The following is a 24,614-nucleotide window of genomic DNA, read 5'->3' as shown; positions in this document are numbered from 1 at the left end:
ACAATACTGAAAATGTGTTGTTTTAAAGTGGAAGGCTGTGAAAGCCTGACAGCAGAGCTGCAAGCACATTACCAGGCTCCTTGAATAAACTAGGAATTGTTTAAAAACTTTCAAAAAATAATTAATGATTTTTAATGAAAAAAGTAGGAGTCAGTCATCACCTTACCTGCAGCTCCCTTTGAAGTCCTCATGCCCTACATACCATGCTTGCTTCTCACTTTCAGCATCTGTCTGCGCTTACAGTGGCAGATGTTCTTCCAAACAGGCTTTTCAGTAGAAAATCATAGGAACCAAAGCTTAGACTGAGTAGGAATTTTTGTTCCTATTTCTGCTGTTGTGACTCCCTCCCTCTCTTAAGGTCCAACGATGAAGCTGAAACGGCTTGCCGTGCTAGAGAAATACAGAACTGAAGTGGACTCCTTCTATGAAGAATGAGCAGTCTTTTCATGCAAGCATTAAGAAAGATCTGTGAGCTAAAGAATTTCCTAATCAAAAGCATTAACAAAGATTTACACTTGGTTTGGTTTTGTAGTCTAGAAAACTGCTGTGTCAGTTTAGTTGTTCCTGATACTCACCTGATCATTTGCCCTCTTTACAGAAGCATCTACACAGTGTGTCCATTTCCTAATACTGTTCTGACTTTGACCTAAATGACTAAGATTAAAAACGTATAAAGTGGCTATAATCCAGAGATGTGGTGGCTGCACCATCCCTGGAGACATTCAAGGCCAGGCTAGATGTGGTTCTGGGCAAGTCTGATCTAGTTGGAGATGCTCATTGCAGGGGGGTTAGACTAGATGAACTTTGAAGGTTCCCTTCTAACCCAAACTATTCTATGATTCTGTAATTCCTCTATACTGAAACACAAAGTTGCCCATTGCTTATATTTGGGTAGAGCAGTAGTTAGCACTCCTGCAGAGTGCTGGAGTTCCACCACTCCAGCAATAAGGTAGTTATTTAAAAGAAATTAAAATCAAAAGGGCTGGGTTGTTTGCCTCCCAAAGAAGTTTTTGTTTGCTCAGTAACACAGTTCAGAACCTGAAGGCAATCCTCTTCCACTTCAACAGTGGTTAGAATCCAGACTTCTGTGAAAACAGCAGCTACTAATTTCTTAAATCCATGTTGAAATGAGCATTACTATCTCTCCCAGAAACAAATAATCAAAGCAAAACCAAAGCTGGGGCAATAGCTCCCTAAGACTGTAAGGCAAAGCAGCAAACATGGGGGGTCTCACATTAAGTGCTATTGAGAACAGAACTTTGTTCAAATTGTTTACAACACTTTTTTTTTAAAAGCAAAAGGGTTTTGGAGCAATGTTTGTCAGTGTGCATCTGCATGTTTCAATATGCACGTTGTACTAACGCTGCCAAGTGGGAGCTGCATTTCTTCTTCCCCATAGAGAAACTAAATCATACTATGTGAGGGACACATGTGCCAGAAGGTTGTCTAAAGGGTTTGCTGTTAGTAAGTGATCTTTGGCAGAGTTGTAATAGGTAACACAAGCAGCCATGTAATAGGTAACACAAGCAGCCAGGCCACAGCCACTGTTCTTGATCAGAAAAATCATGCAGAATTGGATCTTATTTCCAGGAAAGTTCCATTACCAGTCTTGCACATCAACACGTAACACAAGACAGCAGCCTGGGATTAGAAAAACAAAACAAGCAGTAGGACTTTGAAAAGTTTATTTTTCCCTATTTCTGAGCAATGGTAATTCCAAAGTTCTTTAACAATATTAATCTGAAGGAAACAAGGAAGCAGCAGCCTGTAAACCACAGAAAGAAATGTTGCCCTATTCACCAGAAGCAGAGTGCACAAGGAATAAAGCTCATTGTCCTGCCTCCAAGGTGGTGTTAGACTGTACAAAAAGAGCTGGGATGCTTACTTTTATACAGCAACTTTTTTATACAGCTGTTACTTACACTTGATTTGACTTCTGAAACAACCAGTCTAAAGAGTCTTAAAGTAACCAAGTGGAGTGATATCTATTAATAGAATTAAGCTTTAAGAAGCCTCGTACTGGCAGTAGGGATAATCCTGTGCTGTAGTCATGAGTTTTGAAACACACATTTTCCTGTAGGGTGTACCAATGGAAGCATACCTTGAGACATACAGATCCAAATGACTCATATGATGATCTGTACGTGCAGAAGAAGGGAGGGAAAGAGAGTTGTGCGTTAAGCTCAGTAAGCCTGAAAGAAATAGTCCAGGATCCTCATGAATAGGATGAAATATATTTCTGGAACGTAGGCACCAGAGCCAAACTTTTACTCTGTCTTAACCCATTTAGGACTAGTCTTTTACATTCAGGGTTTCTAGAATAAAATTACTAGTCAGTACAGTAAGACACACTGAACAGAATGCATGAAAGTACAACACAAAAAGCGTTCCAGCATGAAGTCATGAAATCTGTAGTTTAAATTTGCAAAGTTAATACTTTCCCTTCACAATAAATGGCAGAACTAATTTTGACTAATTTACTCTCATTAGAACTCTGTTGAAAAGTGTGTTCCAGAGAAGAAAGCTTGTAAAAATTGTTTTGGTATATGCATTTGAACAATAATTTTAGTTCATTAATTCTCACCCCTGGCTGGTAAATGGCTGTGGGCTTTTAAAAATACACAAATAGATTAAATCTCTAGGATTTTGTATTCCTTTATTCATGCCCTTGGAGGGCAAGGCTATACTTCATGAATTACCAGAGTATCTAAAGTGGTTTCTTCATTGCTTTTAACATGAAATTGCCATTTTAAGTTACTTCATACCCGTTTCTGTCTATGCAGGTCATCATGTGCTCCTGTTAGGCTGAAAACCTATGTCATAAATTCCAGCAAGATCAATAAAGTAGGTTTTAACCATTAAGGTGCTTTTATATTTCACTAATTCTATTACTGGTTTATTTGCATTTTCTCTTCTTTGTGGAAAGTAAAAACCTCGAGGTGAAATGGGAAATGGTAGAACAGCTCCAGTGGCAATGAAAGAATTCACTGACATAAAAATGTTCACCAGATAGAAAAAAATAAATATGACAAAGCACTTCAAGTCCACTGAAAGCAGGCACAAGCATCATTCATAGCCGTTTGGACTGACTTTATTAATGGAGAGGCCCTAACTAAAAAGTCTGCTCTCAAGAGACAAGCAAACTATATGCATATGGATATCACATGTAATGTACTTTGTGTGCTGTGTCCTTTTGGAGTCATTACAGGTAGTATGAGAAAAATTTAGTCTTTGTCCTTTACTCTGCGGCAGATCTCCTCTGTGAATTCCGAACACTTGGCATTACCTCCCAAGTCTTTTGTCAAGACCTGAAAGAAAGAAAGAAAAACCATTACTAAACTGTTTAATGGGGCTGCTCTTGTCTGAACTGTTCTAGATGATGTTCTTCTATGTTGTGTGTGAATACTAAATAGGAGTGAGGAGGAATACATCCAGTTTGATGTTTTCTGCATCCCATATCAATATGGAATTCATCAATAAGGACTGTACGGACTGAAGGAGGTAAAGAAAACTTGAGTGCCAACATCACGTGTTACCAGTTTTCCACATGATTTTATCTTAACTACAGGAAGAAAATATGTTTGGCCAAAGCTCTCCAAAGGCCCTTGTCCAAATAAGTGTTATTAATCATTAAGTATTTTATTAATCATTATTAATGATTGATTTTATTAAGTTTTCAATAGGAACTTTGTCTTTTGAAAGTAAAAATTATATATGAAGGCTCAGCACAAAGGTAACTAACTGGTTTTGGGGGATTTGTATGGGTTTTGGGTTGTTCTGTTGTTGTTTAATTTAATGTGTGTTTGTTGTTAAGGAAACCTACCCAGAAAAAGCACACATAGCTCTTAATGCTGAATGTTAACACTTGCTTTAGTTTGCTTAGTTCAGTTAAGAGATGGAAAACGCAGAGTTAAAGAAAGCTTTTCATCAAGTGCAGCTCCTATCTGGCAGCATGAAGACAGTAAAATAAAGAAAGAAGTGGGCAACACTGCTAGTCCAACCTTGCTAAATTAAAGCACTCCAGAAGATAATTTAAAATCATGAGTTTTCCCCTTACATGACACACACAGAGATCTTAATTAAATGGCTGGGGAGAAGGGAAAGGGAGAAACAGAAAGCAGGAGAGGGAATGAAGGTTATTATTTTAGGATCTTGTCATTTTAACTGCATTATGCTTTTTTGCCAATTTAAAAAGATTCTCTCCATTGTAAGAATATAACCATAATGATGTAAACAACTAGTAAACAAGTAGCAAATTTGCACTATGTTATCTTCCATAGAGCTACTGAGCTGCAGATCGAGGATATTTCATTTCCAGAGAAGTAAATGGGAACTTTACAGGAGCACCTCTTTATTCACTTGTAAGTTTAGATACTTTTTAACTGCCTCCTACACACAGTAAGATAGCTGCAAACAGACCACTTATGAAATGATGACAGCTTTTTTTTAAGCATCCTTGTCACTTTTCATTACAAAGCAGATTCTTAAGCTCCTGCCTAAGATAACTGAACCAACCTAACTGCTAATCCTCTTTAACTGCAAACTTCAGAATCTTTCCAGCTATGTTTGAAAAGGTGGATGTAAAAGTAGATGAGCGAACCAACAATTTTAAGAGGGCCAATTCAAGTCAGGTTTCAGAGCATGTGTGTCTCTGAATATGCCATCTGGAGACACTTGCTGCCAAAGCGAAATTGCATTCAATCTTAAGAGGAAAAAGTAAATACTAGATAAAACCTGTTTGTAGCCCAAAAAGGAGTGAAAGCAGTTAGAAGGTAAAAAAGAAAACAATGGAACTGAACAGAGGAGCAGAAATATTACAGTCAGGACTGAAATGCTATAAAAGAAGTGGAGGACTAAGCCTGTGAAAGGCAAATGAGCGTCCTTCACTTCAGGACCCAGACTTACATATATGTCTTTTGTATACATTATAAACTTCACTACTGAAATGTCATTAGTTACTTAAACCTCTAATCCCCTTCATGAAAAAGAAACATCCAGTTCTAGCTTTGAGAGTTAACAAAGCTGTGGAAATGTAAGATGAGCATTACTGAGACACAAGGAATGCTACAGCCTATCCTTATTACTGAGCTGGGCAGCTTTAATACCACCAAAGGTAATGAAATTACTATCAGAGAAGGACAGTGGCACTGCTCATGCATCAGGCCAGCACAGCAGGTGGTGTTCCATTACCACACTGTTCAAGTGGTAATGTTCGAAGTTAATTTTTGCTATGATACAATATGATTTCAGTTCAGTGCATTTATTTGCACACCCTTAGATTACCTTTCCATCTTTTATTGTTTCAAAGCAAGCTGTCTCAATTTTTGCAGCATGCTTGTGCAGTCCCATGTGACGCAACATCATCACAGCACTCAGCAGAAGGGCAGTTGGATTTGCCATGTCTTTTCCTGCAATGTCTGGTGCTGTTCCATGAACCTAGAAATAAAAGTGAACCTATCTGTTATGATGTCAGTAATGCTGATTAAAATGGTCAAGGCAATTCAAGTGTATGCAAGCAACCTGAAACATAATCCTCATACAAGCGAGTTAAAATAGGACTTACTTCACAGTGATACAGTTAGTGGAAAGGAGATAGGAAAGACCAGAACAATTCAATTCAAAGGCATCAGAAAGGGGTAACTAAGTCACCTAGTATCTCTCCCAATTGTGCCCATGAAGTTCTATTTCACAGAGGGTATTTATCTTACAAAACAAAGGAAAAACAAGTGTCTGTAAAAGGACATGCAAAAAACTATGTGTAATGCATACTGTGTGTGTAATACATACTGTACCTTCTGTCTCTGAGTAAAGGTTCAGCATCTTCACAGTAAAGAACAGTTTTACACAGAACTTAATTCAATGATAGCCACACTGTATGTCATGGAAAAGTTTTAGGTTCTCCAGTTGAGACAAATCAGTTGTTAATACTGTACCTTGCAGAAGACGACTTACCGATTCAAAAATGGCAACTCCATTAGCACCAATATTGCCACTTGGTGTTACTCCAAGACCCCCAATCAGTCCAGCACACAAGTCACTGGAGATACAAAAACCAACAAACCCACAAGGTTTTTCATATACAGTTGCTTCTTTGCAAGGTATTCACATGTTCTTGTTTCTCAGTTTATTGCAACAAGAACTTATTTGATATACCCACACAGTCTGAGAATAGCATTGGGAAGAATAGATACTCTTTTCCAATGGAGTGCAAGTGGCTAATTTGTAAATTTGTAGAACTAATAGCAGGGGACAGTTTAATAAAGGAAAATTAAGATGTAACTCCAAATACTAGAACATAGCTGATATTAGGTAGATGAATTACTAGTAGTTTTAAAGCTTACTGCATTTGGCTTATGGAATGTGTTCTAGTGACACCAGACTAGCTTTCCCCCTCTCTTTCTTAAACAGCCCACAAGTCTGACATAATGAGCTCATCAAACACAAGCAATTTACACAAGCATTTTGCATTTGGTTTCCTCCAAAATTAACATGGGGAAGAACAAACCAACTGTGCCTGCATTAATCATCCTGTACCCTCAAAGCTGAGCATGCAGATAAACAAGGCTCTTAAAACTCTGGTACCTTAGCATACTGTTTTATTGCTTACAACTTAGCTAAGCAAGGACTCACAAGCAGAAAAGTTTGGATGACCTTGCAGAATAATATTTTAAGTTTAAGCTAAAATAACCCAATTCGCTTTAGTCGTATAGTCTGGAGGAAAAAAAATGGATACAGTCTAAATTTGTCACAGTAGGGATTTAATGGTTCAAGGTAAGAGATTCCCTGCTGTACCTATTCAGTCCGAGAAACCTGTTTGGCATGATGTTCACACTTCAAAAAAGCAGCGCAGGTGAGACCATCCTCAGTGACTCAAGTGCCCTCTTCAAGAACACACATTTATTGAAAATGCTTAGTACTATGAAATTGGTTCCAGAATTTCTGTTAGAACTTTAAAATTTTAAACTTCAAACCTTTAAAATCAGTGATGCTGGATTAGATAAAGTGAGTTGAAATAGTACTGATGGGACTCATTTGATTTGATCTCCTTTGGTTAACAGCTGCTGTAACGGCCCTGTCCACTCCTCTAACAGTTTTTAATGCAAGAAGCATTAGCTGGGAGTCTGATTTTTCTTAGAGGTTACAAACAGCCTTATCATAGACTGCTATTTCAAGAGAAGCTCAGCAGGCATTTCTTCTTATACATAAGCTACCTTTACTTTTGTTACTTGTACAAATGCAGGAGAGGGGTTCTAAGATGTAAATTCTAATTCATGCTGTTTTCTAAATCTCTCCTTGGAGGTGCAAGGGGAAGTAATGCTATGTTAAAATTTCAGATTAAGATACTTAATTTTACATGCAGCATTTAATTGAATTTACACTCTACCTAAGCATTTAACAGAATGGAAACAGTATTCTGATGTATTTTGCTAGTGTTAATGTTACTCACATATGTGATTTAATTTGAAAATCAGGGAAAATACAATACATAATATTAAGAGGCACCATGGTTCATTCTTCAGTGACTATGCATGATCATTTAGCTGTATGGCTAGCGTGCTGTAAACATCATGGTCCCACAGTCACCTCACACAATCTATTTTAGTGCTTAAGATTAGAAAGTTTCCCCCCAGCATCTAACTAAGCATTCTTTATTACAGTTTAAGCCATTCAATTCTTCACATATTTGGAGAAATTTCTTTTCTGGCCCATGTGAATATATTAATAGCCTCCATAAGCAGAAACTGTTTAAACTAAGAAGCACATTCTCATCATGCAGCTCCTTCCAACAATATAGTAATAATTGAAGTGTAATAATAGCATCTTTTCTGCCCATTTAAAGTTTGAGGTATAAAGTTTTAAACTTTGAATGCATAAAATCATCACCCATCTGGCTAGCACATAACCCAAGTAACTGTCTGGAAAGCAACAGCATTCTACACCCTGAGCTACTTGAAATTACAATCTCCATACCTGAGGATGTCACCGTACAAGTTTGGCATAACAAGCACATCAAACTGTGATGGATCTTGAACCATCTAGAAAGAAGTATATTTTCATTAAGGTTAAGAATTTGCAACTAAAACTAATCACAATTAAGACACGTCAATACTCACATTCAGACACACAGTATCCAGGTACATTTCATTAAATTTAATATCTTTACAGTTTTCTGCTGCTTCCCTGCATTTTCTCAAGAAAAGCCCATCAGACATTCTCCTGCAATTAAATAAGCAACAGAATATTGCAGTTGTTCTAAAAAGCAATACTGAAGGTAAAGAAAACTGCATGCAACAGAGGATTAAATATATATGTAAATTTAGATGACAATATTAGCAGAATTAGCAGAAATTTTGTTACTAATTATCCCTTATGTTAAATAATCTTTTAAATATATTGCAGTCAGAGCAGTTACGCCTTTCAAACTGCCTCCTAAAATACTTTTGTATCAGTCATTTAACAGGCATACATTGATTCTCAGGATGAATCCTGTTCATTTACTAAAGGCTTCCTGAGTTTGTAAAGGTGGTGTCACGTAATATCACCTCTTAGAACTCAGTTCAGTACAAAGTGCCTTTTCCATCCTCAGTTTTTAAATTCATTTTCCTAGTTTAAGACTCTTTTTAAAATAAGACCTTTGCAAGGAAAGTCAAAGGATTACTACAAGCTTTCTAATAATAACATTAGGATATTAGAGTCTTATCAATACTGGGTTAGGATTGCCATATTACTTACTCCCAGTAACACCAACAAGTTATACATTTGAGGGGCACTTAAGTTACTTATAATTAAATGCATATTACTATTTGTTATTCTTCTCAAGAAGAAGTGTCAACATACATAATGTTTGCCTTGTGCACAGCAGTAACGTGGCTTCTCTGGTTGTTTCTGGCATACTCAAAAGCAAATTCTGCAATACGCTTGCTGGCTTCTTCTGTGATCAGCTTGATACTTTGCACAACACCATCAACAATCTGAAAGACAGTAATTGCACTGATAGTTTTGACGGGTAGCAAACTTGAACACCACTGAACCTCCTCATATTAGGCCACTGAGGCAGGCAAAGTTATCCTTCATGAAACAGAAAACACACCACTTCCAGCAACATACCACGTGCTCAATTCCACTGTATTCGCCTTCTGTGTTCTCTCGAATTGTGACAATGTTCACATCTGTGTATGGGGTTTTGTACCCTTCGATTGAGACACAGGGTCGGACGTTTGCATAAAGGTCGAAGGTTCTACGCAGGAGCAGGTTCATGGATGGGTGTCCTGCAGCAATTGGGGTCTTTAAAGGCCCTAAAGGGAAAAAGTAAAAAACAAACCCAAGAATGAATGAGAAGGTAAATCCCTCCATGAATTTCAGAGCTGAAACTCTAGTAACCTAGAGGATCTAGTAACAGAGGATCAACAAGTTGCTATTGAACCCTTCTGCTGAAATGCCACAGCAATTCTCTGTGCTATTGAGTACTATTACAGTGATATTAATCAGCTGTTCAAAGGCCAAATTGCCACCCTTGCATGGAACAGGAGTTTTTACAAAGCTTTTGACTGAAAATAACAAAACCAAAACACCATTAGGAATATAGTTATTGAATACTATCATTAGAAATGCATTCTGCAGAGTCCAAAGGCTGGCTTATAGCAATACTTGCCTTTAATGTATTTCGTAAGATCTATGAAAGTTATGGCTTCAAAAAGAAGGATGGTTTTAAAATTACAGAAGGCTGTAATTACCTGAAAGGCTGTCCCCTATAATAACCCATTTTATTATGCAAATGAAGGTCTTCAGCTTTAAATCAGAGTCACAATAAAAAAACCAGTATTTAATATATTTGTATTAACCCCTTTTAATGTACCTTTTAATCCCATTTTGTTTTTATCCATGGATTCTTTGGCATCTGGAGGAATCATCCACTTCCCTCCTGGTCCTTGGATAGCTGTAACATTCCTTTCTTCCCACTGAATAGGAGTCTAAACACATTTACTCTATGTTAACTTAAATATCATCACTTTTGCTTCAAGCTTTAACTTCCCTTTCACAAAAAGATGCATAAGGAATTTTTCCAGGCCTTCCTGAACAATTTTTCTCCGATAAATGAGAGTAACCATGAGATTTCTGAAGTAAAAAAAGAAACGTTTTGGTTTAAAATGTAATTAAATGAAAATGAAATAGTATGAGCAACACATCGTCATAAACTTGAATACCGTGATGCTTCTTTCAGTGCCATATACTTAGCAATCCTCAGAATTGCAATATACATGCTATACCTTTCCACTTCTTAGAGCTGTTGAGTTCCTTGTATACAAGAGACAAAACATTTGAAAACTGAATTCATTGAGAACCTGTCATCCATACTGCCTGGAAGACAGTACATAACAGATACATATCTGTTTTCTAACTGAAAACCTGCAAATGTTCCATTCACCCACTTCTAAGTGGAGACAGACTCATCAGGAAGGACCATAAAGGAAAGATACAAGGGTTTTGCAAACTGAACCAATGTAAGTGTAACACACTAGAGAATCCCCTTTAAAACAAACAAATCTGATAAAAGCATTGTAAGCATGCACTCATGCACAAATTTAGCTTTTACTCCTCTACCCCTCCTGCTTGACTCCCCAGAAACAACCAAAACTATTACAAGGTCTTCCTAGATAAATTGACTTTTTCCCAGTCCAAGCTGGATAGTTGTTACAGAAAGCATTATGTCTTAGTGCTGTTACTAATGTGGAACCATTTAACAGGCATCTTTCCTGAAAGAGCTCTATTTCCTTTTAAGGAAACTGGACACATTCTGGTGAGGTTCCTCAGACAGGCAGTAACGGAGTTCTTGGACATACTCTACTTTCATATCACTGAAGTGAGTATGTTCAGCAGTGCAGCAGTTTGATTTCTAAGAACATGCCAGTCCTTTCACACATGCTTTCATCTGTACTGGGAGTCACAATGAACAAGAGAACAACCTCTTTCAGTTGCTCAGGATCACTTCATCAACAAGATGATTTCCCATGAATATCGAGTTCATATTTCCAAAACTGAATACAGCATTTGCTGTCTACTCCTCTGCCAGCTAATAGTTTCAAGCCCTGCCTTGATATCCCAATCCTATCTTTTACTAGCTGAAGCTTCACACTTTCTGTTGTCAAGAAGTTTTAATAGCTTAAACATGACTTGATCGTTTGGAAGTTAAAGACAAAACATTTTTAATAAGACTAGTTAATACTTGTTAAATTTATAATGCTTACAGCAAGACTAATATGACTTACTTTGGCAGCATCAAAGATCTTCATGACAGCAGTAGAAATCTCAGGTCCTATGCCATCTCCTGGGATTAAAGTTACTGTTTGTACCTAGGCATAGAAATATCAGTAGCGCAACAAATGAATGCTTGTTTTCCATGAAGAAAACATTTTCATGTATTGTAAGAAACAAGGAACTAGAAAAGGAAGTTTCAGTTACCAAATGAGCACTATGAAGAACAGCAGCACTGGACAGAAGGAAGGATGACTGGCTTGCTTTCAAAGGCAGCATGCAGATATGTTGAGAAACTTTAAAAAATCTGCCTGCTATCTACTGCTATTTCAAAACACAGAGGTTTAACCTGATGGGCAGGTTCCTTGAAAGAAATCATCTCAGCATGCTGCCTTCTTGAAATCTGGAGGAGATACTATTACCTAGTTATGGCTCTGTTACCCGTATGTCTCCAGTATTAGCAACACGCTGCATAATAGTGACACATGCTAGAAATGATGAAAATTATGAAAAGCTTAAAGAAAAAATAATCTCATGCATATCCAAACTTCTCAAGTGACTTCCTAAAAATCTCAGATCCATTTTTAACAATACCCAGTTATTTTCCTCCTATAATGTTCTCAGTCTTGTTTCTTTTATCATCATCAAACAGATGAACTAAATTGCACAGCTCAGGCTCACTGAAAAACAGGGGAAGAAAGTACTCTGCTTTGATCAAAAACCATAAATAGATGATGATCACTACTCTGATCCTCCATGCTCCCAACTCTTCTTGCTTTATTTAAAGATCTCCAACAGTTTTGTCAGGGCTCATTACTACCTACCAGAAAAGGCAGCTCAGATGCAGCATCAGAACTAGAATCAATTCACAAGATATGCTTCCATCCTGCTTCACACAAAATACTCAGAATCTCAACATATATTGACTGATATTTTAACTAATGTGGGCCAAAGAAATTCACTGTACGTAACAAAAGCAGCAGAGCTTCAGATACAAGAACCCTGCTGTTGAGCAAGCACATAGCTGATGGAATGCCTCAAGCCTAGTTTTGTGCTGTCTTAGGACTCCACCTGAGCCAGAGAATCTTTCACCTGACACAGGACTGTGGTAAAAACAGAACCAGAGGTGCCCCACCTTCTACAATCTTTTTAAACTGTATAATATATAATATATATGTAATATATATATATAAAATATATATATAATATATAATATATATATATGTATAATATATATGTATAATATATATGAGAAACCTTGTAGTGACAGGACAAGGGGTAACGGGTTAAAACTTAAACAGGGGAAGATTAGATTGGATATAGGGAGGAAATTCTTTCCCATTAGGATGGTGAGGCACTGGAATCAGTTGCCCAGGGGGGTTGTGAGTGCTCCATCCCTGGCAGTGTTCAAGGCCAGGCTGGATGAAGCCTTGGGTGGGATGGTTTAGTGTGAGGTGTCCCTGCCTATGGCAGGGGGGTTGGAACTAGATGATCTTGAGGTCCTTTCCAACCCTAACTATTCTATGATTCTATAGCCCTTCAGTCTCATTTTAGGTCTTCTACATGCTGCTCTACAAAGCTTATAATTAAAAGCCACAGTTCCTCTTTAAAATTAAGTCCTGCTTAAGGGTGCATGCTGTGGTGCTGAGCCCTGCCCCTGCCTAAGCCATTTTGAGGGTAGCCTTCACTGGAAAAAAAGGCCCATGGGCACTTGAAACACATACACGTGAAGAAGGTAAAACATCTACAAGGAAATATGCCACTAGCATCTAAAATCCTTCAAAGAGAACCTTGAGAAGGCACAACTTTAAGCGTGAGGTATTCTAAAAGCAACAGTAAACGTAGTGCCTGAAGGGAAGTCTGCAAAGTAAAGAAAATGAGAAGCTTCTCAACAATCTGTCTCCTTTGCTCAATGCCAGATGAGTTTCAGAAGATGGCTCATGTCCAGATTGTGTGAAAAGTTTTCATACCACTTCTGTCTTTTGCTGGAGCCTTTTGTATTATCACTTAGGTTTTAATATGCGATTGCCAAAGCCAGTAAGCCAATATGAATCCAGCATGGCATTAAGAGCATGTATGCTCACTTATTTAGGCCTTATTTCTTGAGAATGTAAAAATAACAACGTTGATACTATAAAAGTAAATTTCTGAACCACTTTCTTGAGAAACTTCTTAAAAAGAAAGGAAAAATGGTACTATTATACTCACAGCACTACTAAAACTTCTGGTCACCTGTTTTTGGTTTTTGAAAGCACCTAGCAATCGAGAAACCTGCAAGGATATAAAACAGAAGATGCTATTTTATTACACAAATGGGATTTTTCAAAGTTAACAGTATTGCAGCAAATCTGCATTTTAAAATCATATTGCTTCAAACCCCCTATCTCAAGTTAGTATACAGATCCAGATGAAACACGAGTAAGGAACACTTTGCCATGTTACTCTCTAACCTTCTGTGCACTGGCACATCCTGGGTTTATTCTTAGCACAAGGTAAACCCAGGATGCACCATGCCTGGGGTGAGGCAAGGTTATGGCACAACAGCGAGTCCTTGCATACTACATATTTGAAGTAAGGTTGCAGTAACTCTGACTAAACAGAGGATATGCTAAGGATCAAGATTCATGGAAAGCCAAGTGAAAAATCAAACACTTTCACTAGCAATAGGGTGGACAGTAGATACATTTTAAGTAATGTTTTAAAAACTGCTTTGCATTAGTGCCACTTCTTCCATTCAGACTGCGGTGGGTTTTGTTCTTCCACCTTTCAGATCAGCAGGTTTTGTGCTGTTGCCTTCTGTTTGCCCAACAGTATTTAAAAAGCAGAATTGACATGCACATTAAAGACAAAATCCATTATAGCAACAAGTTGACACAGCGTAGTCAAACAATTGCTCCTTGTGACATCTGAATATTCCAAACTGGCGTTAAGCTTCACAACTGGGATGGTATCTCAGCTTGAGTTCCTGCCTGGCTGAGCACCACACACAAAATCCCTAGTTGTACCAGTACCAATACTGAGCAGCAGAGAAAATGCAGCCTCCCAACCTTACCCTCCTCTCCAGGGTTTTCATGCTTCTGGGACTTGGAAGTCAGAAGACTTCCAGTGACAACACTTGGAGGACTATGCCCTGCCACATTCCTGCCTGCAGCTATCAGGCTAGACTGGAATGTGTTGGACAATTTGTACTCCTCTCCAATCTCTTTTATCATTACTGGCACGTGTGCTTAAACATAGCTGTATGGCAAAGGGGACAAACCACATCACTCACAATTAGAAACAATGCAGTTCTCAGGGATGTTGTAATGAATGCTGGGGGAGAAGGGATTTCAGCTAAAGTTTATTTTCACTTGTGACCTGACCTGACATGTACAAGGTCATTGCAACAGGCAAGCAAGGTTCATCACAGCAAGCCATGAATCTGAGGCAGCAGCTGAAGCGATTAAATGAAAGCATTGAATACACAAGTGTCAGTGCCTTCATGGTACAGTTCCTGCATGCACAGTCGGGATTCACATTCCAGAGTAGCCCTGGAAAGGAACAGTTGAGCTTGCCAGAAATCCTGGGCCTGGTACATCACACTTCAGTTCAACAGCTGGAATGCTAGCAAAGAATCAGGCCAGAAAGACTTGATGTGTTCTGCCATTAAACCCTCCTGCCAGTTCTTCCGCATTTCAGCGGATACATGAAGTGGGACTTCTGCAATGATTTGGCCCCCAAGGGCTATTATTTAATATTATTTAAAGGAGCTAAAGCAATGCCATTTACTAGAGGCAAAAAGCAGCGCCGCGATAGGGCTGCATCTCTGCACAGCTGGACTCAGCACATGCCCGAGGACAGGCCGGAAGCCTGCCGAGGACAGCACCCAGCTCCGCCGCAGCAGCCTCCGTAGTGACAGGCACGGCACCTCCTTCAGGGACAGGGGCCCGTCCTGCGGCCTGCGCTGCGGGAACGCGGGGCACAACAAACCCGCCCGCCCGCTGCCGCCGGCCCGGGCCCCTCGCGGCCTGCAGTGCCGTGACCTCTACGGCGCGACCTCCGGGCCCCCCCGCGGGCCCTCCCCTGGGCAGCCGCGGCCGGTGAAGTAACGGCGGGCCCGGCACCCCCCCGGGCCGGGCCCCGTCCCGGGGAGCAGGGAGAAGCGGGCGCGCCCACCCTGCCACCCCCCGCGGCGCCGCCCGGGCCCGGCGCCATCGCGACCTTGCAGGCGGCCCCCCCCCCCCGCCCCGCGGCAGCACCGCCTCGGGCGTCACCGGGCCGCGGCCAAGGTCACAGGCACGGGGCGGCGCCCGCCCGCAGGGAGCACGGTTCAGGCGCTTGTCCTTGCCCCCCGCCGCTTACCGCCGGCATCCACGCGGCCGCGGCCATGATGCTCCCGGGCACCGCGGCTTTCCGAGGCCCGAAAACACCCGCGCCCGCCGCGAGACCGGAACCGGCGCGCGGAGAGCGGTAGGCCCCGCCCCGCCGCCGTGACGCCCCGCCCCCGGCGGTGCCTCCGCTCCCTCCCTGGCGCCGGGCGGCTCGCCGTGTTTGGCCTGTTGCGGTCCCGCGCCCCGCTGAGGTGCTGAGGTGCTGAGGTGCTGAGGTACCGCGGCCCGGCCCGGCCCGAGGGGATGTTGCCGGAGGGAGAGCCGCCGCTCTCGGTGGTGCCTGAGGTGCTGCGGGGAGCCTGGTGCGTGTCTGAGGAGGTACCGTTATGGCAGCTGCATAGCGGTGTTCCAAAGCGGTTCTGAAGCGTTTGGTACTGCTATAAAAGCTTCTAGAACTGGGCCGTATATGGGAAGGAGCAGTTGTCATTAAAACGCAGCAGTCCCAGGTATTTATTGCGGCAGTTTAAAGTGTCCAACCCGAGGCTGCCGGCGCAGGGGCACAGCTCAACTGGGGCTTGTCTCGTTATTTGTTAGCACGCCGCTGATACTGTGTGTCAGCTGCAGGCCCCGCCGAGGCTGTGGCGGCGGGACACCCCGGGCCGTGCGGTGCGCCTTCCGAGCCCCGGGCACAGCGGTAGACTGCGGCCTTGAAGTCCCGCTTTAAGCAGCCATGGAATCCTTGTTCTGTGTGTCTGAGGGTGGTAAGGGAGCTTGCAATGTGTTATATCCCTTGGAGAGGGGCTTTGGACAAGGGGAATGGCTTTAACCTGCCCGAGGGGAGACTGAGCTGAGCTCTTAGGCAGAAGCTCTTCCCTGTGAGGGTGCTGAGGCGCTGGCACAGGGTGCCCAGAGAAGCTGTGGCTGCCCCATCCCTGGCAGTGCTCAAGGCCAGGTTGGACACAGGGGCTTGGAGCAAGCTGCTCCAGTGGAAGGGGTCCCTGCCAGTGGCAGGGGCTGGAATGGAATGATTGGGTTGGATGGTTCACTTCCAACACGGACCAGTCTTGTTCTATGTACTTGAGAGTAAAGCACCAAGCTAGAATGGAGGCAGCCTGAGCTCAGACCTGTGGGAATAACCGCTTCATCTGACTTTTAAAAGACTTTTGTACCTGTGAAATTGTGGTAATAGTTCCACCTGCCATATGATCTGCTCAGACAGTGGTGTGGTAGGCTCTGCTGTCTGAGTAACAGTGTTGCCATTGCTTCCAATCTTGTTCAGTCAATTTATGGCAACTGTTTCATTATCAATTCAAACAGTCGCAGGAATAAATTAGGGTCTCGGCTTCGATTACAAAATCAAGACCAGATTTCTAAGCTCAGTGGCTACAAAGTGTGATATAAAATATGAGTCTAATATCTCCTGGAAGTTTAAGCTTAAAAGACAATTTAAAAGAAAGCCAAAACTAACTTTGGTTTCTTTGACAACATAAAGCTTCAGGTTCTGTCTCAGTATAATTTAATGTCAGATTTTGGTGATAGAGTCATCAGATTACTTGCAGCTTTCCTATTTGCTTACCTGTATATGTTTCTACCTCCACTTACCTCTGTCCTGTATGTGCTTGAAAACTAAGGACTAAGACTGTGTTCAGATTGCTACTGTCTTTAAAGTGTGAGCAGAAGTTCTCAGAACTGATATTTGACAATATGCAGCAGCATTAGTAGCCCCTATTTTCTGGGGGGGTCACTTTTTTTTTTCTTGTTTTTTAGTGACAGAGCACCAGAGGGACTCACAATTTTTTCTCTGTTGGTACAGCCTACTACATGTGTGGTTTGATTTCCACAGTATACACATAGTGTTCTCTGCTTTTTTTCCTCCCCTTTTGTAAACTGAGGGTTGCTCCTATCTTGGATTGACCTACAATGTTTCTAGGACACAGTAGCTGAGTGTTCAATGTTTTTACTGTACTGTTTCTCATTATATGTATACATCTGCTCTACTCCTTTCTTAATAATTGTTGTTTCTTTGGCCCTGATGCGTACCAAAGGACTCCATGGATGTTAAGTTGATTATGTGCTATACTAAGCTGACCAGTGCACTCCTGCTGTTTCCTGGCTGTATCTGCATTTACTCTGTATCTGGATTTGCTCTTTGATTGTAAATTGAGGGGAGAGAAGAAATTCTATTTTACATATATTAACAGCTGCTGCAGCAGGTTTCTGATCTATCTCTTACAGGTGCTACCATGATAATACTATAATACTATGCCATTATCAGTAGCTAGTTTGGATCTGTCCAGAGAAGGCTGAACAACACAGTAGTTATTTTGCCTGGAAATAGATGCCTATGTAGAAATAACAGTAGTTTCTTTCCCCTGGTGATCACTGTATTGAGACTCTATATGAGGAAATAAATTATATTCAAGTCATTCTGCATAGGAAACCATCATATTTTTTTTTATTATTTTGTCCCTGATGCAAAGCATTATCTTTTATAAAGCATCTTAGAAAAGTTATTTCTTTTTTACTTGAAATTAGGCTTAATGAAATGCAGTCAGAAACCTCCATCTTATAAGATACTGTATTTTACTTACATATTTTATTAAGCTAGAGGGCTAACATTATAAATACAACAAATGTAGCACAATTTCTGTTTGTTTGCTTTAGCATTGAAAACTCTCTACAGAAAGGTTTGGCTCCTAATAACAAATGCAGTTAAGGCAGATAGTCTGCATCTTTCATGTGCTTGAGGGCTATGAGTTTTGCAGCTTCTTCCAGCTCTGTGTAGTCATTTGTAAGGCAGCACTTGATCCCATGAAGCATTCTCTTACAGCCCAGCACTTCAGACAAGTCTAGTGGGGTCTAAGCATTCTCCTGTTGCAAATTTTGACAGTTGGTGTAGCATATTACAATGGTAATGTTATTAAGCTCTGTAGCATCTTTATTTAAGGAACTCACAAGCATTTTAATTACTTTAGCTCCACAGCACCTAATGTAGGTCAACATTATTATTCCTCATTTACCTGCGAGCAAGCAGAATTGTGAATAGCTTTCAAGCAAATAAAACAAGCCCCAAAGACTCAGGAGGAATTTCCACAGTGTCAGTGGAGGACAGAGCTTCTGCTTTGTAATCAGTGCAAGTAGTGATCACTTTAACTTACGCTTGCAGTAGAACGGGGCCTTAATGATGCCCAGAAAATAGCAACAGAATAAATGTGCAGGCAGCCCTTCTAAGTCGTAACTGTTTTTCTGCTAAGAGAGCGAATCTTTATATAGAGCTAACCTGCCAGGAAACACCTGCAGGGGAGAAAAAATAGATTTTTTTGTGTGTGTAATGGGCATGAAATGTTGCAGGTTCTTTTTTCCCCAGTTAAAAGTTGCAGCAAACCAATTTGAGCAGTGAAGGCAGTAGATAAGCAACTTTATTGTTAAAACTCTGTGTGGATCCAATCACTAACAGGTAAAGTGACCTCTGTTCATAGTAGCTTGGTCCTCCTTTGATGAGGAATCAGAGCTTCCATACTTAAAGCACAGTCAGATTCTCACTGGATAATTCACAGACGCAATTTAATAACCTCCAACCTGTCTGTTGGAAGTTATTGCACTTACACCTCTGCTAATAAAGTCACCTGCTGCCATGGCTAGCAACAGTTCAGAACAGGGCACTGCATTGAGGATGCTCAGAAGTGCTGGCATGATTTGTCCCACTCACTGAGCTGTGGCTGTAGAAACAAGTTCAGAGTGCAGCCTTAGGTGGGTGTTGAGCCATTGCAGCTGATTGACATCCTGCTATAAAATACTAAATCTGGTATATGTGGTTGGTAGCAGATTTTTGCTCCATGAATTAAACTGTTACAGCAGATGAACAGTGACTACACCATGTTCTCTGGTATGATGGACAGTATAATGGCAAGACTTGTGTATATACCGTCCTCCTTAGTAGACTTAGCCACTGACTGAAAGATGCCTTGTGCTATGTGTTGCTAATAGCTTAAAATCACTTGCTTTGGCAAACAGTTTAGAGAAACTGAAACACAGCAAAGTGTGACGGAAGGCTGACAGCATTGAGGTCAACTCTTGCTCTGCACATACAAAAGTATTGATTTGTTGCAGTAGCTTACACTGGGAGTAAATATTGCTTAACACCCAACTGGCAAATAAAACTGATCTTTGATAAATACGAACAGATAGAAGAAGTAAAAAAGAGAAAACTGAAAGATTATCTGATCTTTGATACATACAAACAGAAAAGAGTGAAAAAGAGTCTATACATTATATCTTCTTTAAATTTTACCCAGTTATTATAGTAATACAATTTTGCAGTGAAATAGTTACCATTGTAGCATGTTTGAGAAGACCTAGCTAGTATAGTGAAACCCTCAACAATCAGTATCTAAACCCTCTTCTTAAACATCTAGACACTTAAATTTTATTTACTAATAAAAGAAAGTCTCCAGAATGTGGAAAGAAGAATTTAAGAAACACTTTATTTTCTGTCCGTCTACCCAGTGGGTGCAGTTCCTTTGGTAACCTGAGTCTTTCTTTTAAAGCAAGAACTTACAACTCTTTTAAAGCAGTTGGCTCTTTTAGCCATACCGGTTTTCCTGATTAAAAGATACGGAGCCCAATGCACCCCTGGTGTCAATTCACTTCTGTATAATGGCATTAAATAATTTGGCCATTTATATTTAATCTGATTTCATAGACAGGCAGCTTGAATTAGGTGGCTGTGAAGGGAGTGCTATTTCATCAGATCACTTAGCTAAGTATCAGTCTGGTCTCACTGAGAACAGCTGCTAGCTCTTGCCTTTTAGTACCAACAGATAGTAGATAGGAAACACGCTTCATTAGATCAGTAACCACCCAAGCCAATGATAAAGCTCATTCAGAGCTGAGGACATGTATGAACTTTCAGAACTGCAAAAGCTTTTAATCTCAAGTTATTCTGAAATTGTCCTGTGGTATATTCTACTGGTAGAATCCATTTATTTTGCTGTTAAAATGCTGATGTCTGCTTATTGCTAATTTGCCTTGGTGAAAACATTCTTATCCCAAGCCCTTTATTCTGTGTCTATGGTAATACCTTGTGGTTTTGTTGCTCAGGGCACTGTTTGCTTTGAATCAAATCTGCATTTTTAAATGTTACAATCTAAAGAAGTTGGCTCTTGCAGCAGTCTGTGGTTCAGCACTTCACAGAAGGTTTTTAGTACATATCCAACACCTCATAGAACAGTTTTTAGTTTGTATGCAATAGATTTACTTTCAGTATTATTGTTAAATGTTTGTTCTGTGTTCTTACAATGTGAAGGCACATTGAATTGCTGTTTACCCAATGCTGTTGGTAAGGATCATTAGAAGCTGTAGGAAAAAGGACAAGGTGTTTTTATTAGAGACACTAACTTGCTGAGGGGATCATGGCCATCAGCAGAGCTGTACATAGGAATACACACGTAGGAAGAGTTTCACTCTTTCCTGTTCCGACGTTCACAAACGGGAAGCAAGCAGTCCAAAGAAACCGACTCTAGCACATCTTTCCTCTCTGTTTCCCTTCTTTCGTGCTCAGCCTTCTTTCTCCTGTTCTTATAAGAGCTTATCCTTCTGTAGATGTTCGATAACTATTCACTGTGTCTGTCTGCATCTCTTACGCGTTCTTTTATTCCTTTTATTTTTAAGATTTCCCCGGAAACCTAGAATCAGGGTTGTAATAGTTGGAATACACTGTGCCCTCTAGCGGTACCTTTTACCTTTGCTTTCGGCTGCAGTTAACAGCCTTTTCTCTTTCCAGCTCTGCTTGCTTGCGCCTAGGGGGTCAGATTAGTGTCTGTTTAAACTACTTTAATCCTCCGGATTTATTTTTTTCAATATATTTATTTAACGTGAGAAGGAATGCTTGTATTCACTGGTATACCTGGGAGTTTAGCATCTCTGGTAGTGAGCTCGCATCAGTGATGGTCAGGGCTCTTTATAACCACAGTGTAGATAAGCATTTAGTGTGGAGCCCCCGCGGCATGTTGTGGGGATGCTCTGGACGCTTTGAGCCGCCTTCCAGCTGTGTTTAGCATCAGCAGCTGTGTGCAGGTTAGATCCAAGCACTGACAAGGACGTGCTTTTATTTGTGGGGAGAGCAGTTGCAGAAACCTTGTCTTTGCTAATCCATTTTGCTAGTTATTAGGTTTGCTCTGCGTGCATGTAATACGACTGCACTGCCGAGGGCATTGGGTGACGCAAAGCTGCTCTGAAACGTGAAGGTGCCGAGCAGGAGAGCCCTGAAGTGAACAAGGGAGCGTGAACTGAGGCAATAGAGAGCTGATTTCTTCTCTTACTGGCTCCTCGGGGTTTATGGTTTAAAAGATCTGTATGCCCCTTAGAAAAGCATCTGAAAAAGGGGGGAGAATGGAGAACGGCATCAGTGCTTTTGGGTGACATCTGCATGTGATTTTAACACTTTGATTCCCGGCACACTCAAGTCAAGCCTTTGCAAAGATTTCCTGATCCTGCGTTCTTCCTCATTGGACAGGTACAGCCAAAACCAGTTCAATGCAGGCTTTGGGATTTTTTTCAGCACTCTCAAGGAGTATACATGCCCTAAATGCCTACAATACAGAGGAATCCAACTACTTCTAATGGGATGTATTTGCATAGAGGGAGAACTCATTTAAGATGGGTAATAAGCAAACGATATTTACTGATGAACAGCTAGATGCCTACCAGGTAAGATAACTTGGTTTGTGTTATGGGCTGGGAAGGAGTAATCTTCATATGTCTGTGGCTTTGGGTCTTGCTTTTTTTTTTTTGGGGGGGGGTGTTTTTTCCAAAAATAAATGAAAACTTCCTTTGTAGCCTGCATGCATGTATTCTACTGTTCCTTCCAGCAACTGGAATAGTATTCTAAGGCAGGGTTGTTGAATATACTCAGTTTAATTCCCTTCTCTGTATACAGAGAAAGGAGCCAAATCCTCAATGTCTGGACTAGGAAGCAGGACAAAAAGACTGATCAGCTTGAAAAAACCGATCAGTTTTTAGTAGAATCTTTCTACTGAGTGTTTTGTAGAGAAGAAAGTGTAGCAATAACCTCTTTTTCTCTCCTTGATGCCTTTGCTGACAACAGGGGGGAGGGGAGGAAGGTGTTGTCTAAATTAACTTCTCCAAAGGATAAGTCCTAGAAACATGCTTAATGTAATTCCAAAATAGGTATCCTTATGCTTGCATCCATTCCTGGATGACAGCTTCTACCTTATAAAAAAAGTATTAATTTTATGTCCAGGCATATCATATTGGCAAGTCGCACTAACTGGATTTTTCATAGGGTATAAAAAGTAATAATTCGCAGTTTTCAGTCATGTTTCGGCACACCACAGATCTGACTGAGATGGGTTGCAGGAAGCTTGCTGCACAGTGGGCGTCTTCAATAAGTTTCTGAAAATACGGTGAGGCAGTCTATGGAATGAAGTGTGCTGAAGGAGGAGGCAGCTTGACAGGGCTGGCTGCACTGCTCTGTTCTCTTACGTGAAGCAATAAACATAGAGCTAACAGCTCAGGAAGTCAAGGTTTAGTTTAACCTCTGATAATGAAGGGACAAATCCAGTGCACACAGAAGTAAATAACTTTCTTTTTACCTGCAGGATCTGTGGCTGAAGCCCTTGAAGTAGAAACTGATTTTAAATAGCAATTTTCTTTGGAGCTACTGCTAACATGGACTTCTCATGGGTGTAGATATTTAGTCACAGAGAGTCAGGATAGGGTTATTTACTAAAATGCTTTAAAATGTCACCCCATGCTGAAAATAAGGCATAAATTAAATGCTTTTATTAAATACCCATCCTTTTTCTTGCTGTTGTAGGAAATGAAAAAAAATGGAGCTTCTTTAATTTCCACTTGGTTGCACATGTCACCCTCACCAGCAGTCTGACACTGTAATATATTAGCTTATGTTAACAGCCTTAGACTTGGTAGTCTAAGATCCAAAAAGGCTTTTTGTTTTTTTACATCCCTGCTAGATAGGCAAGAGAGAAATCAAAGATCTGTAAAATACCAGTGTCTGTCTTCCTGCTAACAATGAAACTGAACACAGAACAGAGCATAACTGCAGTGAGACAAAACAAAATCCAAATGTAATTAATGTTATCTTCTTGACATAAACTGGCAAATGCAAAAGCTGAAATGTCATCCCTAATTCACTACTCTTCAGGTAGAAATTGCCTTTCCCTAATGGCTTTTGCAGCCCCTGCCTTTCATATGCTGGGTAATTGATCTCAAAGCCTGGCAGCAGTTAGGTCAGGTGGATTGAGTTAGCCTGTGGGATTTCTCTGTTACAGGCGGACTTGTAGTTCATTACTATAGTGCTAGGTAATTTTTGAATAGTAATATCACTTGTTATATATGGTAAGTACAAAAAGATATGAAGTTTCAAGACAAAACTTCTAGAATTTGTTAGGAAGGAATATTGGCCTTATGCTGTGAACAGTCAGATCAAGACCTCAGTTGGAGGGTGATTAGCCTCTGATCCATTAGCTCCTGTATACGTCCTCATACAATCTCTTAACACAGGGATCCTGGGCTCACTGCTGTAGCCATCAACATGCAGAGCTCTCACCTCTCCTGCCTTCTGGGGCACTATGTAGTACAAATGGAGCCTTTTGACTTGGAGTTTGCTGTCCTAGCTGGCTTTTTCTCATTTGTGAAATTACTTCAGAATACAAAAAGGGAGAATGAGGTAATGGTTCCATAATGTTTCAAATGCGGGTTTTTAACTTCCTGACCCAGCAGTTTAGTTGTGAGGTCCTCTGAACCAAACACTATCTACCAGCATCTGAGAACCAGACATTTGTACGTCTATAAGTTAGTGCTGTTCTCTTCACAATAATACTCAGGGCTACAGAATTCATAGCATCAGGATGGCAAAAGCAAAACAGTTGACTCCATCTCTTTTTGTAATACAGTTGTTTGGGTTTTCTTGACTTCCCCACATTTCTGTTAGAAGCCTCTTCAAAACTTCACTCACCTCTCGGTTAGACTTAATATTTCTTTACTGGAATGTATTTCTGGCCGTTGTAT

The 24,614-nt window shown here is 40.6% G+C and overlaps 3 protein-coding genes across 11 annotated transcripts in view; 2 read left to right on the top strand and 1 right to left on the bottom strand.

The window, feature by feature from the left end:
• Positions 1-2,858, top strand: part of ACSBG1 (acyl-CoA synthetase bubblegum family member 1) — a 39,886-nt gene extending 37,028 nt beyond the window's left edge. Inside the window, exon 15 of the mRNA XM_065688928.1 lies at positions 359-2,858. Within this exon, the coding sequence (XP_065545000.1) occupies positions 359-435 (77 nt within the window). The 3' untranslated portion in view covers positions 436-2,858. The remainder of the gene's footprint in view (positions 1-358) is intronic.
• On the bottom strand, positions 1,669-15,723 carry IDH3A (isocitrate dehydrogenase (NAD(+)) 3 catalytic subunit alpha). 2 transcript variants are annotated; one of them, XM_065688930.1, is made up of 11 exons: positions 15,595-15,723; positions 13,486-13,524; positions 11,268-11,351; positions 9,857-9,971; positions 9,109-9,296; positions 8,839-8,972; positions 8,115-8,217; positions 7,972-8,036; positions 5,953-6,037; positions 5,284-5,436; positions 1,669-3,308 (listed from the first exon to the last, which is right to left on the bottom strand). In XM_065688930.1, exons 1-11 carry the CDS (start codon positions 15,619-15,621, stop codon positions 3,225-3,227), a joined length of 1,077 nt encoding a protein of 358 aa, XP_065545002.1. In that variant the 5' UTR covers positions 15,622-15,723; the 3' UTR covers positions 1,669-3,224. The 2 variants fall into 2 exon arrangements, with proteins under 2 accessions (XP_065545002.1, XP_065545001.1); XM_065688929.1 differs by having other exon boundaries at positions 13,462-13,524; positions 15,595-15,722.
• Positions 15,552-24,614, top strand: part of CIB2 (calcium and integrin binding family member 2) — a 46,432-nt gene continuing 37,369 nt past the window's right edge. For 2 of the 8 annotated variants that reach the window (XM_065688933.1, XM_065688931.1), the window contains exon 1: positions 15,610-15,941. In XM_065688933.1, coding sequence (XP_065545005.1) covers positions 15,867-15,941 — 75 coding nt within the window. In that variant the 5' untranslated portion in view covers positions 15,610-15,866. Of the gene's footprint in view, positions 16,070-21,701; positions 22,272-24,614 lie in introns of those variants that run through there. The other 6 variants (XM_065688938.1, XM_065688935.1, XM_065688937.1 and 3 more) reach the window with 4 other exon arrangements.

The sequence above is a fragment of the Lathamus discolor genome, chromosome 8 (assembly GCF_037157495.1).
Source record: "Lathamus discolor isolate bLatDis1 chromosome 8, bLatDis1.hap1, whole genome shotgun sequence".
Lineage (NCBI taxonomy): Eukaryota > Metazoa > Chordata > Aves > Psittaciformes > Psittacidae > Lathamus > Lathamus discolor.
The sequence above is the reverse complement of the archived record's forward strand: the minus strand, read 5'-3'. Positions and strand labels throughout refer to the sequence as shown.

Coding starts and splice junctions, on each gene's coding strand:
- IDH3A (XM_065688929.1), bottom strand. CDS start 15,621: ATGGCCGCGGCCGCGTGGATGCCGGCG. Junction 11,352..13,461: donor CCAGAAGTTTTAGTAGTGCT/GTGAGTATAATA, acceptor TTCTATGCCTAG/GTACAAACAGTAACTTTAAT. Junction 8,218..8,838: donor GTGCACAAGGCAAACATTAT/GTATGTTGACAC, acceptor ATTTAATTGCAG/GAGAATGTCTGATGGGCTTT.